Raw genomic sequence first — 12,877 nt, 5'->3', positions numbered from 1 at the left:
ATATTATTTATTTCTTAACCATTCTTTTTTATCCACTGTACAGCCAGAGTAATACTCTTATCTTCCTTTTTATGTGTTTTGCTTCTGTAAGTTATATCAATTTGCAAGCTGACAAAAGGGCCCTTCAAAAATGCCCTTTCTTTTATTTAGATCTTAAGCGTCACTTCTATATGACAGGTTTAAGATAATGTCATTGTGCAGGGTTTTCTTGTAAATGTGTGTGGAGTTATGATAGCCTGCAGAGCAGATGGCAGGGGCTGCCCTTAAAGAATTGATAGATGTGATATGATGTCATCACAAATTTGACAAGGACCAATGGGTTCACAGTGGAATTGGACCTCTGAGGTTGAGCCTTAGCTGCTTTGAATTCTAAATCTTGAACTTGGTTGACATCTGTTAAATGGAGAATGTGTGCAATTTGTATTTCTTTATGATATTGTTTAACCCTTCACCGAGCTCTACAGAGCCATAATGGGATTTGGTCTCTGTGGACAGGAGATGTTATTAAAGAGTCAGGCCCTGTAACCTTGGGTGGGATAACAGGGAGCAGTTAGCACCTATTCACACTGGTGGAAGGTTACAGGAACCAGATGCAACTTGTTTGTAACCTTTGAAATGGCATTTAGTAGAGAAAACCTCAAATTTGCCTGGGCATTGAACTCTCCTGGATTTCAGAGATACACTGGAAGAAGTTATTTTGAAAGGAGGATTTCTCCTGCAGTAAATGTGAAGACTTTCCTGTTTAATTGGGTTTTGTTTTGGTACATTTTGTGTACCAAGTGAGGTGTATAGTGCAAAGAAATTAAGGTCAAATCTTTCTAACATCCATTAGTGCTAATAAAAGAAATAGCATTCAGTTACAGGATTTGGATTAAGTGAGGTTTTGAGGTGATATAGAGTAGATGGATATTATATTAATATGGTATGAATTGAGTTGTCCAACAATTAATTAATGTCTAAACCATTGTTACCACACCTTTTAGCGGGAACTATTAGTTTTGTGTGATCTTTTAACAGTTTGTTGTACAATATACAGTACAACAAATATACAATGTACAATACATTGATTTATAAAATGTTTAACTTGTAGAAAATATAGTGAATATATTTACAGTAATTTAAAATAGTTTTATTTCAGAAGATATGATAACAATGGTGTCTGTTGCAGTTGATGATTGACATGGTTTTGTGTGGTGAGAGTTTTGTGTTTCACTTCTTTTCTGTGCTACAAACTGTGTGTCTTATTAGGTTTTGATATCCAGGAAGTGCGTTTGTCTTTGGGATTCTGTTGAAGTGGATGACATGTTTAAAGCTTGTGAAATATCCAGTGTTTTGGATCAGGTTTCAAAGCCATATGATTCCATATGATTCCGATTGGTATCATATCTGCAGATTGTGACACCCTATGGCCTGTACACACTTTCATAGCTAATATCCAGGTCCTTGTCATGTGACTAGAATAGTCTCTGTGAATATATGAAGGTATGTGGTTGCAGCAACTCACATATATGATGAAATTTCAAATTATAGCTGACACACACAAACAAATTATAGATGATGAAGTGATGTGTGCAGTGAAGCAGAGGGAGGAAGGAGAGTGCATGGTAAAATAGAAAAGCAGAAATCTGCGAAGTGTAAAAGCTGTATAGCCATACAGATTGAAAGACCTGGCTAGGTACAGTAGGTCTGTGTAATTTACTTGTATATTGTGCTGGTGATCCTTCCTAGTTTAAAAGATAAATAAGAGAAACAACTAGATTAAAACATATACAGTAACTTGCTTGACTACTGTCTGTGGGATTAGACACAAAGCCTCTGAAACATTGTGATGAAAGTCTTTTACTCTCCCCTCCACCCACCAGTAGTCCTTAGATGTAAGTATGTCCACATAGATTAACTATCAATCATTATGTAACAAATAAGAGGTTTTGAAAAATCATCACCAGCATTCACCTCTTCTAATGAAAGGAATATTGAGTCCATCTCACAGCTCGTGTCAAAACTGCCTTTGCAGTATTGATTTTGTAGCCAATTCTTTTCCAGGGATCAGATATATCTGCCCAAACCTGCTCACCATTGTGTCAGGGGAGAGGATGAAATATTAATACAAGGTAAATGAGGGCTCACTGCTCCCTCTGTCTCTGCCATATGGCCTTTGTTGAGGATCCAGGACCCTGGCTAGCCTAGGCCTGCCATATGTGCCTGGTGGAAAAAGAAAGTTAGACCTCACATTGGTAAGCAATCACGCCATATGGACTGGGTGGAGCAGGCAAAGCTAGCAACACTTCTGTGCACCGGGGCCTCTCAGCTGAAATGTTCATAAACATATAAATATTACATTAAACAAGAAATGCAGAATAAATGGGCTGATTGTTTCAATCTAATAGGATATTCTCAAGCAGCGTCTAGAGCTATACAAACATCAATAATTGGGAGTTTATTTGGAGATGGGAAAGGGAGACCATCAATCATTTACAGCTGACGTTTTCATGTAACATCTGGTGTACAATGGCACAAGACAATAGCAAGTTAAAGCACAGGCCAGGAAGCTTTTAATAGAAATCCTGATAAAGGTAATGCTTATGGCAGTCACTGTCATGCCTCTGTCTATTTTTTATGAGTGATCTCCTAGAATCTCCACTACTGATTACATTATACAGTTTGTATACAGTGTACATACTGTACTGAGCTAGTTTTGGAGCAAATATCATTTGTTGCTATTTTGATGCCGTTTACCGTCTTTTTGTTGGTATTGCCTTCAGTGCTTAGCTTTCAATTTATAACTATAGAGATAAGTGGGGATTTAGAATTTAAACTAAAATGGGTTAAAGATGTCTTCACTACCAGGCTCTGCTCAAATTCTGACCCTTAACCTGGCCATGAACGGAGGCTCTTAGTAAAACTTAGGCTCCAGTGCAGTGGTATACTAAAAGATAATAATAATAATGATTGCTTACACTTATATAGCGCTTTTCTGGACACTCCCCTCAAAGCGCTTTACAGGTAATGGGGATCCCCTCCACCCCCACTAATGTGCAGCCCCACCTTGATGATGCGACGGCAGCCATAGTGCGCCAGAACGCTCACCACACACCAGCTCTCAGTGGGGAGGAGAGCAGAGTAATGTAGCCAATTCATAGATGGGGATTATTAGGAGGCCATGATTGGTAAGGGCCAATGGGAAATTTGGCCAGGATGCCGGGGTTACACCCCTATCTTAACATGCTGACAGCACGTTTTACACAACCTTCGTCTAATTCTCAAACTGTTCAGGTGAAATTTAACCTCGATTGGCACAGCTTTAACAACACTGACAGTTTTTCTTTTAGAGGTTAGATATGTGATATATTTCAGTACTCAGCACACACACATATATATAATTTTAACTTTACTTTCATTGTATCCTTATTTAGGCTGTTCTGCATCTCAGGTAAGTCTCAAACCCAGGATGTCTCAGACTTATTACCACAGTACTAAAGGAACCCCCCCCACCATTTTAACCATTAACCATTTTTAAGCCCTCTAGTGTTCATAAGACAGCTCAATATTTACTTTAAACTAACGAGTAATTCTTCAAAGTAATCATATTTAAAGAAGCAAGTGTAACTGCTTTTGTTTTTCTGGTTGTCGTTACAGATGAGACTCCACTTTGCACTCCGACTGCAAGAGACAGTTTTGAGAAGCTATCCCTGGCAGGACAGCCTTTACCACCAGGATTTCCGTCTCCTTTCCTGTTTCCAGATGGGCTATCCTCAATAGAGACACTCCTAACCAATATACAGGTTAGTTTTCAAGATGCAGTTTTATGTATGTATTTAAACAGATCTCTTCATATTGTCTTATGATAGGTGACTTCTTTTAAAACATCTGACAGAGAGGAGACCCACTAAAGAGTACTTGCACCTGCCATTCTGTTGCTTGTATTAAACTGGAATAAAAGGGCATTTCAAAATCTAGTGGAGATTCAGCAAATGTTCAGGTAGAAATAGGCATCAACACATGCATGGATGTAAGGTTTATTGAAAAGTTCAAGAAAATGAACCTTTTCCTGTGTACAATATGTCAGCATTTGCCAATAAGGTAATTAAGGATCATGTTTAAAGACATTAGCATGCCTTTAATTGAGTATAGCTTTTGTAGTCTCTGAAGTCCTTAACGTAGTGAGGAAGTATGACTCACTGAGTGACTCTGAATCTGCTTGATTGTGATTGCATTGTTTACAAGAAATCATTAGTGGAATACTGATTAAATTCTGTGTTTTCATCATCAGTATAATGTTCTAAATGTGGAAATCATAAACAGCACCTTTGCAAACATTATAAGAGATGTTGCGGTTGTGTTGTTCTAAACCGTGCTTTTTTTCCATTATCCATGTCTATAAATTCAATAGAAAAAACGCTTTATTTTCAGTTAATCTAGATGTTTTTTTCTGCTAAAACGGATTGCACAGCATCCTAGCAACATAAATAGTATAAAAGGAGTGCTATTTTATATTTTAATACTTTTCCAAGGTGTACAGTAATAGACTTTGGATCTATATACTGTATGGATCCATTCATATTTCACAATGAAAAACATCATTCTGATTTGATAAAAGATAATATATTTATATTATATATTTTAACTCAATGCTTGTCTGATTAGTAATTTATATAAATGACGAAATTGTATAAAAAAGAAATGTATAACTGCATTTTTACATATGGAAAAGAACAGACAATAACCTGTTCATTGGATTTTAAATACTAAGCACAAAGCTGAAGTTAATTTAACGTGCATTTAAAGTTGGGCTGGGTTTAGCACATTATATATGATATAGCTCAACTTTATCTCCTGACTTCTTGTCACTTCTTGTGGCCATGATCTAAACAACCAGGCTTGCAAACTGAAGTCAGAGTCAAGGGTTGGTTTTGTGGTCTCTAAAGCTGCGTATTAATTATTGTGGCTCAGATTGCTTAGCTCATTTCACATGTGACTTGGACATGGTCAGGTCGGAATGATTTCCACTCCGTTTAGCCTGGCTTGTGATACATTATTATTAATCAACTCTATATATAGCCGCACAATACATTCCTAAAATAAGTCATCCTGTGTAATGATCTCTGGGAAGAGTTCTGATGAAGTATAGCCATAGTATAAGTCAACAAAAGGAATCCAAGCAGAAAATTGAGATATGTCAACTTTATTTAAATTGAGGTCAAGCAAAAGACCAATTAATAAGATATAGCTCATTTCATTTGGTTTAATTGTATGTGTGTAGGGAGTTATCCGTTTGATATTGTCCTAGCTTGCTGTAAATATGTAAATATGTGAATATTTCCTTTTTATATGTCCTGTAATAAAGTCCACTAGGAAATATTTGGTTTTATTGCAAGTCAATCCTGTATTAATAGGATATTAAATAGATTTATAAATGTGATCATCAACTTTTTTATCCTTCCCCACAGGATAGTATTTGATTACATTTTTAAACATTTTATTTTCTAATACTATTCCTAATTTTACTTAGTTTTTTTATGTACACATACTGTACATCACAGGTGAATAAATCAAAAGCTTTAACACTGAAGTCAGACATCTATTGCTGGTTTCTTAACACATAACCTTGTTTTGACTTTAGCCAGATGTTCTGCTAAGTCGTCTTTGATGTGTCATGGAAGTGCTATTCATTGTCATCTATGAGAATGTTCTTTATCCATCAACCTGTTATCGTAGAACTGACCTGAGGTGCAGCAGCTCAGGGTCTGTCCCAAAACCAAGGAAAATTACACCCTTGACAGGACCCTGTCCCACCACTGGGTGAACACACATACCATTGCACATTCATCTCACCATTATTTCTTTGTCTTTCTTATTTATACTCCACTTTCTCTTTTATCTGTTCTCTTACACACCTCTTTTACTTTTGTTTTTCACAACAATTTAAATAAGGTATAACTAATGCATGCCATGATATCGGCATAAAGTTCCCAGATTAAGATTGTGCTAGCATTTTTGGGGTTTTCTAACACTTCCTAACAGTTGACTTGAAGCAGACCGTATTAACTCAACAAAAACACCCTTTCATAGCTGCTCTTCAAAAATAGTGCCACCAAACTTGTATTTATGATGTACATTCTTGTTGCTTGCAGGTAAAACTTGGTATATGTCTTGTATACAGTATGTATGTGATACTTGATACTATATTTCTGAAGAGGTATTTGACTAGTAGTAGTGCCTATAGTGACTTTCCTTTGTAACTTCTACTGTATGTGGTATTATTCATGAATTTGAAAAGTTTACTCTATATTCAAAATCATACTAAAATGTCAACCAGTTTGCAGTTTATATATAACCTAAATACATATGTAATTAATATCTGTAGAGCTCATGGTAAGGTATAGTACATTTACATTTTTAAATGGCTTTTCACAAAGTTCCACATAAAGGATTACTTCTATTTTTTATACATAAATTATTTTATAAAATAAATATTGATATACTTACTAATACTTATTAATCATTACATTTTTATAGTGTAAATTATAAAATATATGATGTAACAGTGAGTTATTGGAAGAATTTTGTGATCATAGTGCGTTACACAAAGAACATTGTAGAATTTCACATATGCAGGTATTGCTGATACGAGCAATGAATAAATCTGGGTTTGTACTCACATGACTGGCCTCATTTATCAAATTGATTATTTTTGTCCTTTATATAGCATCCTGATTTTGTAAAATTATTTGAGAATGGCACAGCTTTCAGAACTTTCTTCACTGGCAGACGACCATGCCTAAAAAATGTAAACATATATACAGGGCCTCTTAAAGGTGGCCATCGACAATGCCAGAGCCCAGGAGAAGCAGATCCAGCTGGAGAAGACCGAGCTGAAGATGGAGCTTTTCAGAGAACGGGAGCTCAGAGAAACACTGGAGAAGCAGCTGGCCGTGGAGCAGAAAAACAGAGGTATCTAAAAACCTAATCAAGGAATTGATAGTTTAGCATGATAAGGGCTTATTTTTTATTTCATTCTCCAGGGGGAATGATGAATTTACTACCCTGCTGTACTTTAAGCAACTAGTAAACTGAGGTGATCGATACCCTGCAGGTCTGGACTGGATGGGAGTGAGACTGACTGGGGGATTCTCTTCCTGTCAAACACCAGCAGCAGCCCCTTCAGCTCCCCAGCTGTCCGCAGTGGAGGACAGGAACAATCTGAGCTGTGTCTGTCCTCTGACTGGCACTTGCGCTCGCAGTTTCCTTTCTAGTATCTAGCATGAAACAAGGGCTTTTTTCCTGACATCCCATTGTTTGGGGAATATAAATATTCCGTGTAAGCAAACATAGCAATCCTAATTTTTTTTTCTTACTGTTTGGTTTACTGTTTCTTGTTTCACTTCTTACAGAGCCAGAAATTGCAGTGAAGGGCTACTCTAGACATTCTGTGACAGAGATTTTTGTTGACTCAGTCCCATGTGGTCTATAGTTTTAGCTTTGGTTTCAGCAATATAGTTGTATGTGTTATGAGACTGTACAAGTAACTACACATGGCAAACTAGTGTCATGTAAATAACGTATTTCTTCATACATAATGAATAGGAACTCTCTAAACTGCCAGTTGTGCCACTCTCAAAAAGTTCTCTTATTAACCAAGATGCAGTACTAGATTTAACATTTAACAAATTCCCCATCCACATCATAAACAATGCTCAGTCGGCACACTTTGAAGGACTTAATTCATAAGAACACACGAAAGCTTACAAACAAGAGGAGTTCTTTCAGCCCATCTAGCCCATTTGGTAGTTAGGAGTTGACTGATCCAAGGCTCTCATCCAGCTGTTTCTTGAAAGAAGCCAGGGTTTCTGCTTGAACTACATGGCTGGGCAGCTCGGTCTGTATTCCCCAACCCTCTGGGTAAAGACAAGCCTCTTGTACTCAGATTTAAATGCACGTTCACAAAGTTTGAATGGTAAAGTACAGTATGAATGGTAAAATGAACAGTTCACGTTTTAGCAAAATGTATTTCAGAGAGAAAACAATAGAATACTTAAAGCAACTAGTTAGTTGTAACATAATTGTATGAATGTTATTACATTAGCATTATTAATTTATTTTCCTGGTATCATCTTCAAGTTATAAATTAGTCTAGAAGTGAACAAAAATTAGAACTCAGGAGTTCTAATTATTAGTTAAAATTAGTGCATATGTATAAATAATTACCTTTGTTCACATAGAGCAGCATCTGGTCATATCAAAGTGCATTGGCAGTAAAGAAATTAAATAAATTTAATTCCACACTGAAAAGTGAAAAGACATGACTAAACATTCTAAAAGTCACTTGACATATAATTAATCAAATTACTTTAGCAATTATAAGCCCACTTCTGAAACTTTTTTCACCAAACTTACATCTCAGGCCCCACACCTCTGTTCCCTATATAAAATCTGTATATAAAAATGTACTGTTAACATAACAGCAACAACATCACTTTATTAGCCCTATACAATTTCTTGCATTAGGAATATTCTTTTCACATACCCTAGCTTGCTCTCCATGAGACACAGACAGGGAGAGAGAAGCTTGGGGTCAGAGCACAGGGTCAGCCATTGTACAGCACCCCTGGAAAAGCTGGGGTTAAGGGCCTTGCTCAGGGGCCCAACAGAGTAGGACTCCTCTGTCAGCTGCAGGATTTGAACCGGCAACCTTCCAGCCACAGGCGCAGATCCTGAACCACAGAGCCACCACTCTGCCTGCTGTTGCATTTTTAGATCTTTACTCTAGAAGGGAGCAAAATATGGGGAGACAAATACGTTCTCAACTTGAATCTGAAAATGTATATAAAAAATAACTCAATATATATAAAACCAGCATATTTACTAATGATAATAGAATTACATTCTTTGTTCTCATAAAGTGTTGCAAATTGAGGGTAAGAAAAATGTATACTTTTGAATTGATGTTTTTCTCTTAACATCTTTCTTTTTTTCTTGGATCATAGCTAAAAATTAGATCTGTTTATAGAGAAAAGGTGCGGCTCTTAAAAAAGAGGTATGATTGAGAACATGTAATTTTCACTCATCGCCTGTCCTTTTCTCCAGCAATAATTCAGAAGCGGTTAAAGAAGGAAAAGAAGGCAAAGAGGAAATTGCAGGAAGCACTTGAATATGAAACCAAAAGGCGAGAACAGGCAGAGCAGACATTGAAGCAGGCATCCTCCACAGACAGTCTCAGGACCCTTAACGGTGAGAAAAAATAGCCACTAAAATGTTTTCAGATGTATAAAGTTACAATCAAGGGCCGTAGTGAAAGAAGTGGAAAAACGTGGTTCAGTGAGATTAGTACCTTCATTAAACTAATAGAAATGTTATCTTTTCCTTCAGCAATGTCGGGTGTCTCCTTGGAACGGCTTGTCGCAGATATCTTGTAATGGGAACCTGTGTTAGGTTTATTGCCAATTTTCTGTATCATCAATCAGACTCCTGTTTATTTATTATTTGAAATTACTGAGTAGATAGAAGTAGAATTATTTTTTTTAAAAAGCAAGAGCAGAGTTACATTTATATAGCCAGTGGAAATTGTGGGGATAAAATTCTTCATTGTATATGCAGTAAAAACTGTATCCAGAGAAGGGCTTACTGTATTTGTGATCTCACTCTTTATGAAAATGGGTGTTGAATTATTGAATTCTGTATTGAATTTGTGTGCATATAAAAATGTTCACTTCTCAAATTTCACTCAGTTTTGGAATTGAACAAGTTTGGTTAATGAACAGTAAAATTAATTCAGTGCTTGATTTTTAATAGCTGGAAAACTTTGGTTACTATCACAACATGAAAACCAATAGAATTTTAGCTAAATTAATTTCTTTCATTTCCTTTTTGACGCACAAAGTGATCTTGGAGGAGATCTGTTTAATGATATGCTGTGACTTAAAGAAGTAAAAAAAATTAAAGGGTTTATATGACATTGAAAAACTTATCTAAAACCATTGGTCTATATTTTAAAGCCATCTATATGACACATTTGTATAATTCATCAAACAATAGAATGTGAGACTTGACTACAAAACACACTGGAGTAACCCCAAAATGTGTATACACATAGAGATGGCTATGAAGAGTGCTGGAGCCATTCTTGTGGCTTGTTAATGCTGAAGGTCCAAACATCAGCCTTGAAATTCCATTAAACTTCTTAATAATGCCTCCTTTTAAATGTGTTTAGAGTAGTAAATTGATTTTCACACCTAAACATACCATTATAGCAGCATGTTATAACTGGTGAACAATCACCTGGGTGGTATTACTTAACTCCTTTTTAATTATGGTGTTAACTAAATTCTTTAAGATATCTGTTGTTGTATTTTTTCCTTCAGTTGATGAGAATTATCCTGATTAATGAATAATGTAATTCTTTATTTCTGTTTCATTGCTAGATGTATATAATCTAGGTGTTTCTGAAACAGGTGTGCCAGTCAGATATTTCTGTAGTTTCTTCATATTAATATCCATATGGCAAATCAATAATGTTTATTTACCAATGTCTTTCTGTTTTCATAGATTCATTGACCCAGGAGATGGAGACTGACCGCAACAGTGGCAGAACAGATGCTGAGAGGGCAATACAAGGTACATTTCTGAGAAGGCTATAAATCTACTTCCTGCTCTATGAGTTTTACTTAGTCTCAGCCTGCTGTTCAAGCATGCAGTTTACCATCTGGGACACACCACTCCAAGTTCAAGCAAGGTTAAGATTGCTGTGTTTAATTACAAATTTTATTTTGATATTTGAATTTATATATCCCCTTTTCCAAATCAAACAATTTAAACTGTATATGTGTTATAGAGTGTGTCTCTACTCCATTGTTAGACTGATTGTGTTTTTTTCTCAGTTAGCAATGGGGATTCTCAGCACGGCAGTCTAGCAACATCAGTCCTGTACTTAGTGTCGTGTTTGAGACAGCAAAATAAAGTTAAAGGCATGATAAGGCACAGTGCAGGTGGATTACCCTTTAAGTGATCCCATACTGTATATTACCATCAAAAGAGGTACTTTCTATATAGTATTTAAACTGCTGTACTGGGCATTGAGCCCAAGACATTAGTAGAGTGGTGGATACAATTTTCCTCCTGTGAAAAAAGAATTACTTTTTGTGCTATTATTCTTACTACTACTTATATTTTATATAATACTATACAGTGTATTATACTTTAAATATTTAAGTACATTCAATAATAAAAATTGGGCCTGCTAATAATAATGCAGCCGTTTGAAATAGAAAAGCTCACTGGTATCGGTTTAGTTTATTTGTATTGGTTAGGTGTCCGGCTGTGACTTGGGTGCTGTAGAAGACTAAAGGAGCTATGATGTTGGCATTTAAATAACACAGCTACACATTTGCCACTGGCACAACTTCATGTCTGAGAGGACAGTCTTTTCACAGATGTTCTGTATGAGTAGTTCATCATTAGTTTGTGGCATGTGTGAAAGTTTATGGCCTTCACAAAAAATATCGCTAACAGTGATTATGTAGAAAGCGCTTTGTGTGAACTTTTCACTCAAATCGGAAATTGCTTGCTTATTGAGATGGAAATGGTAGATGATTTTGTCTCCTGCTCAGCTGAAATGTCATTGGTTGACTGTAGAGTAGGGCCTTTCACTTTATGGCTCGGGTTTCCTCTTGTCGTGGCTGCCACGTGTATGGCAGGCACTTTCAGCGATATTTGCAACACTATGACTTGGGGGAGCTGGAGGGAACTCTTCTCATTTTAATGACACAAAGGTTTATCTCACTGCTTTGATTTTGACATCGAAATGGCTTTTTTTAGATGCGTTTATTATTTTAGATGTATTTTTCTATATTAATGTTTTGATATAGCATACTCTTTGTTAGGGTAATAACATGATTTCACATTGGAAGGAATAGTTTTAAGAGTTGTTTTTTACATTCATGTTTTACAGTACAGTATGTATCAAAACATCACACTGCCTATCTGTTAACCAACACTTTAATGGTCTTTCATATAAAGGAACCACAGTTTTCCATAAACCAAAAATAAATAAATGTACCTGTAAATGTACAATGTAATCACACAGTGCAAATAAATCAGTTTCTTTTTACGTGGCATAAAGAAATCTGATTAATTAGCTAAGAATGCAAAGGTGTATCTCAAAAATGACTTGAAAACATCTGGAAACAATACCGTTATGTCTACCAAATGTAGCAATCAATATGGGCTTTTGTTTTCCTAAATCAATCCTGTCTTGGATTGATTAACTTGGGACGACAAACTGCCAAATGGCCAGCTTCCGTGCCAGGAGACACAAGAACTGTATTATTGTTCTGTTTTTGTTCGTCGCACAATGGTTCCCTGCATTGTTTTTCCTCTGCTTTGTAAAGGTACAGGAAATGCTTCGTAGATGATAAGTACTTAAAAAATATATTTTTAATATAGAACAGATGAGAAGCACTACAGGAGAAAATTCAATGTAAACTGCAGTGACAAATAAGGTCCTGCTCAGCCTCCCAGCTGACGTCATGCTCTACCTGTTCTCTTCCTCTGTGCTGGGCTAATAAGCAGTGAAAGAAAGCCCAGGTTAATCTAGCGTTTGTGCCAAGAGAGTGACATGGCACACACACACCGCAAAGCAAGGAAGTATAGTTCAAGCTGAAACTGTCAGGTATTAGCAGGATTCAGGTGGAAACATTCCGATGAGCAGCGGAACTGAAATGGCAGAATTGAACAGGTGATAATGTACGGCCCTGCAGACTCTGAATACATTCTTGGCAAAACTACACTGTTGCTGCTGAAGGTCATTAATGAAAAGCAGCATCTTCCCACCAGAATGGGCCCATGTGGTGCCCACATTGGTGCATGCAGACCAATCGTGGGT

The 12,877-nt window shown here is 36.4% G+C and overlaps 1 protein-coding gene across 10 annotated transcripts in view; it reads left to right on the top strand.

Moving 5' to 3' along the window:
- LOC102690903 (dachshund homolog 1) overlaps window positions 1-12,877 on the top strand; it is a 183,290-nt gene that overhangs the window by 152,345 nt on the left and 18,068 nt on the right. For 9 of the 10 annotated variants that reach the window (XM_069178788.1, XM_069178790.1, XM_069178791.1 and 6 more), the window contains 4 exons: window positions 3,637-3,782; window positions 6,804-6,951; window positions 9,085-9,228; window positions 10,543-10,611. In XM_069178788.1, coding sequence (XP_069034889.1) covers window positions 3,637-3,782; window positions 6,804-6,951; window positions 9,085-9,228; window positions 10,543-10,611 — 507 coding nt within the window. The remainder of the gene's footprint in view (window positions 1-3,636; window positions 3,783-6,803; window positions 6,952-9,084; window positions 9,229-10,542; window positions 10,612-12,877) is intronic. The other variant, XM_069178789.1, reaches the window with a different exon arrangement.

This window comes from Lepisosteus oculatus, chromosome 15 (genome assembly GCF_040954835.1).
Source record: "Lepisosteus oculatus isolate fLepOcu1 chromosome 15, fLepOcu1.hap2, whole genome shotgun sequence".
Taxonomy (NCBI): Eukaryota; Metazoa; Chordata; class Actinopteri; order Semionotiformes; family Lepisosteidae; genus Lepisosteus; species Lepisosteus oculatus.
The sequence above is the reverse complement of the archived record's forward strand: the minus strand, read 5'-3'. Positions and strand labels throughout refer to the sequence as shown.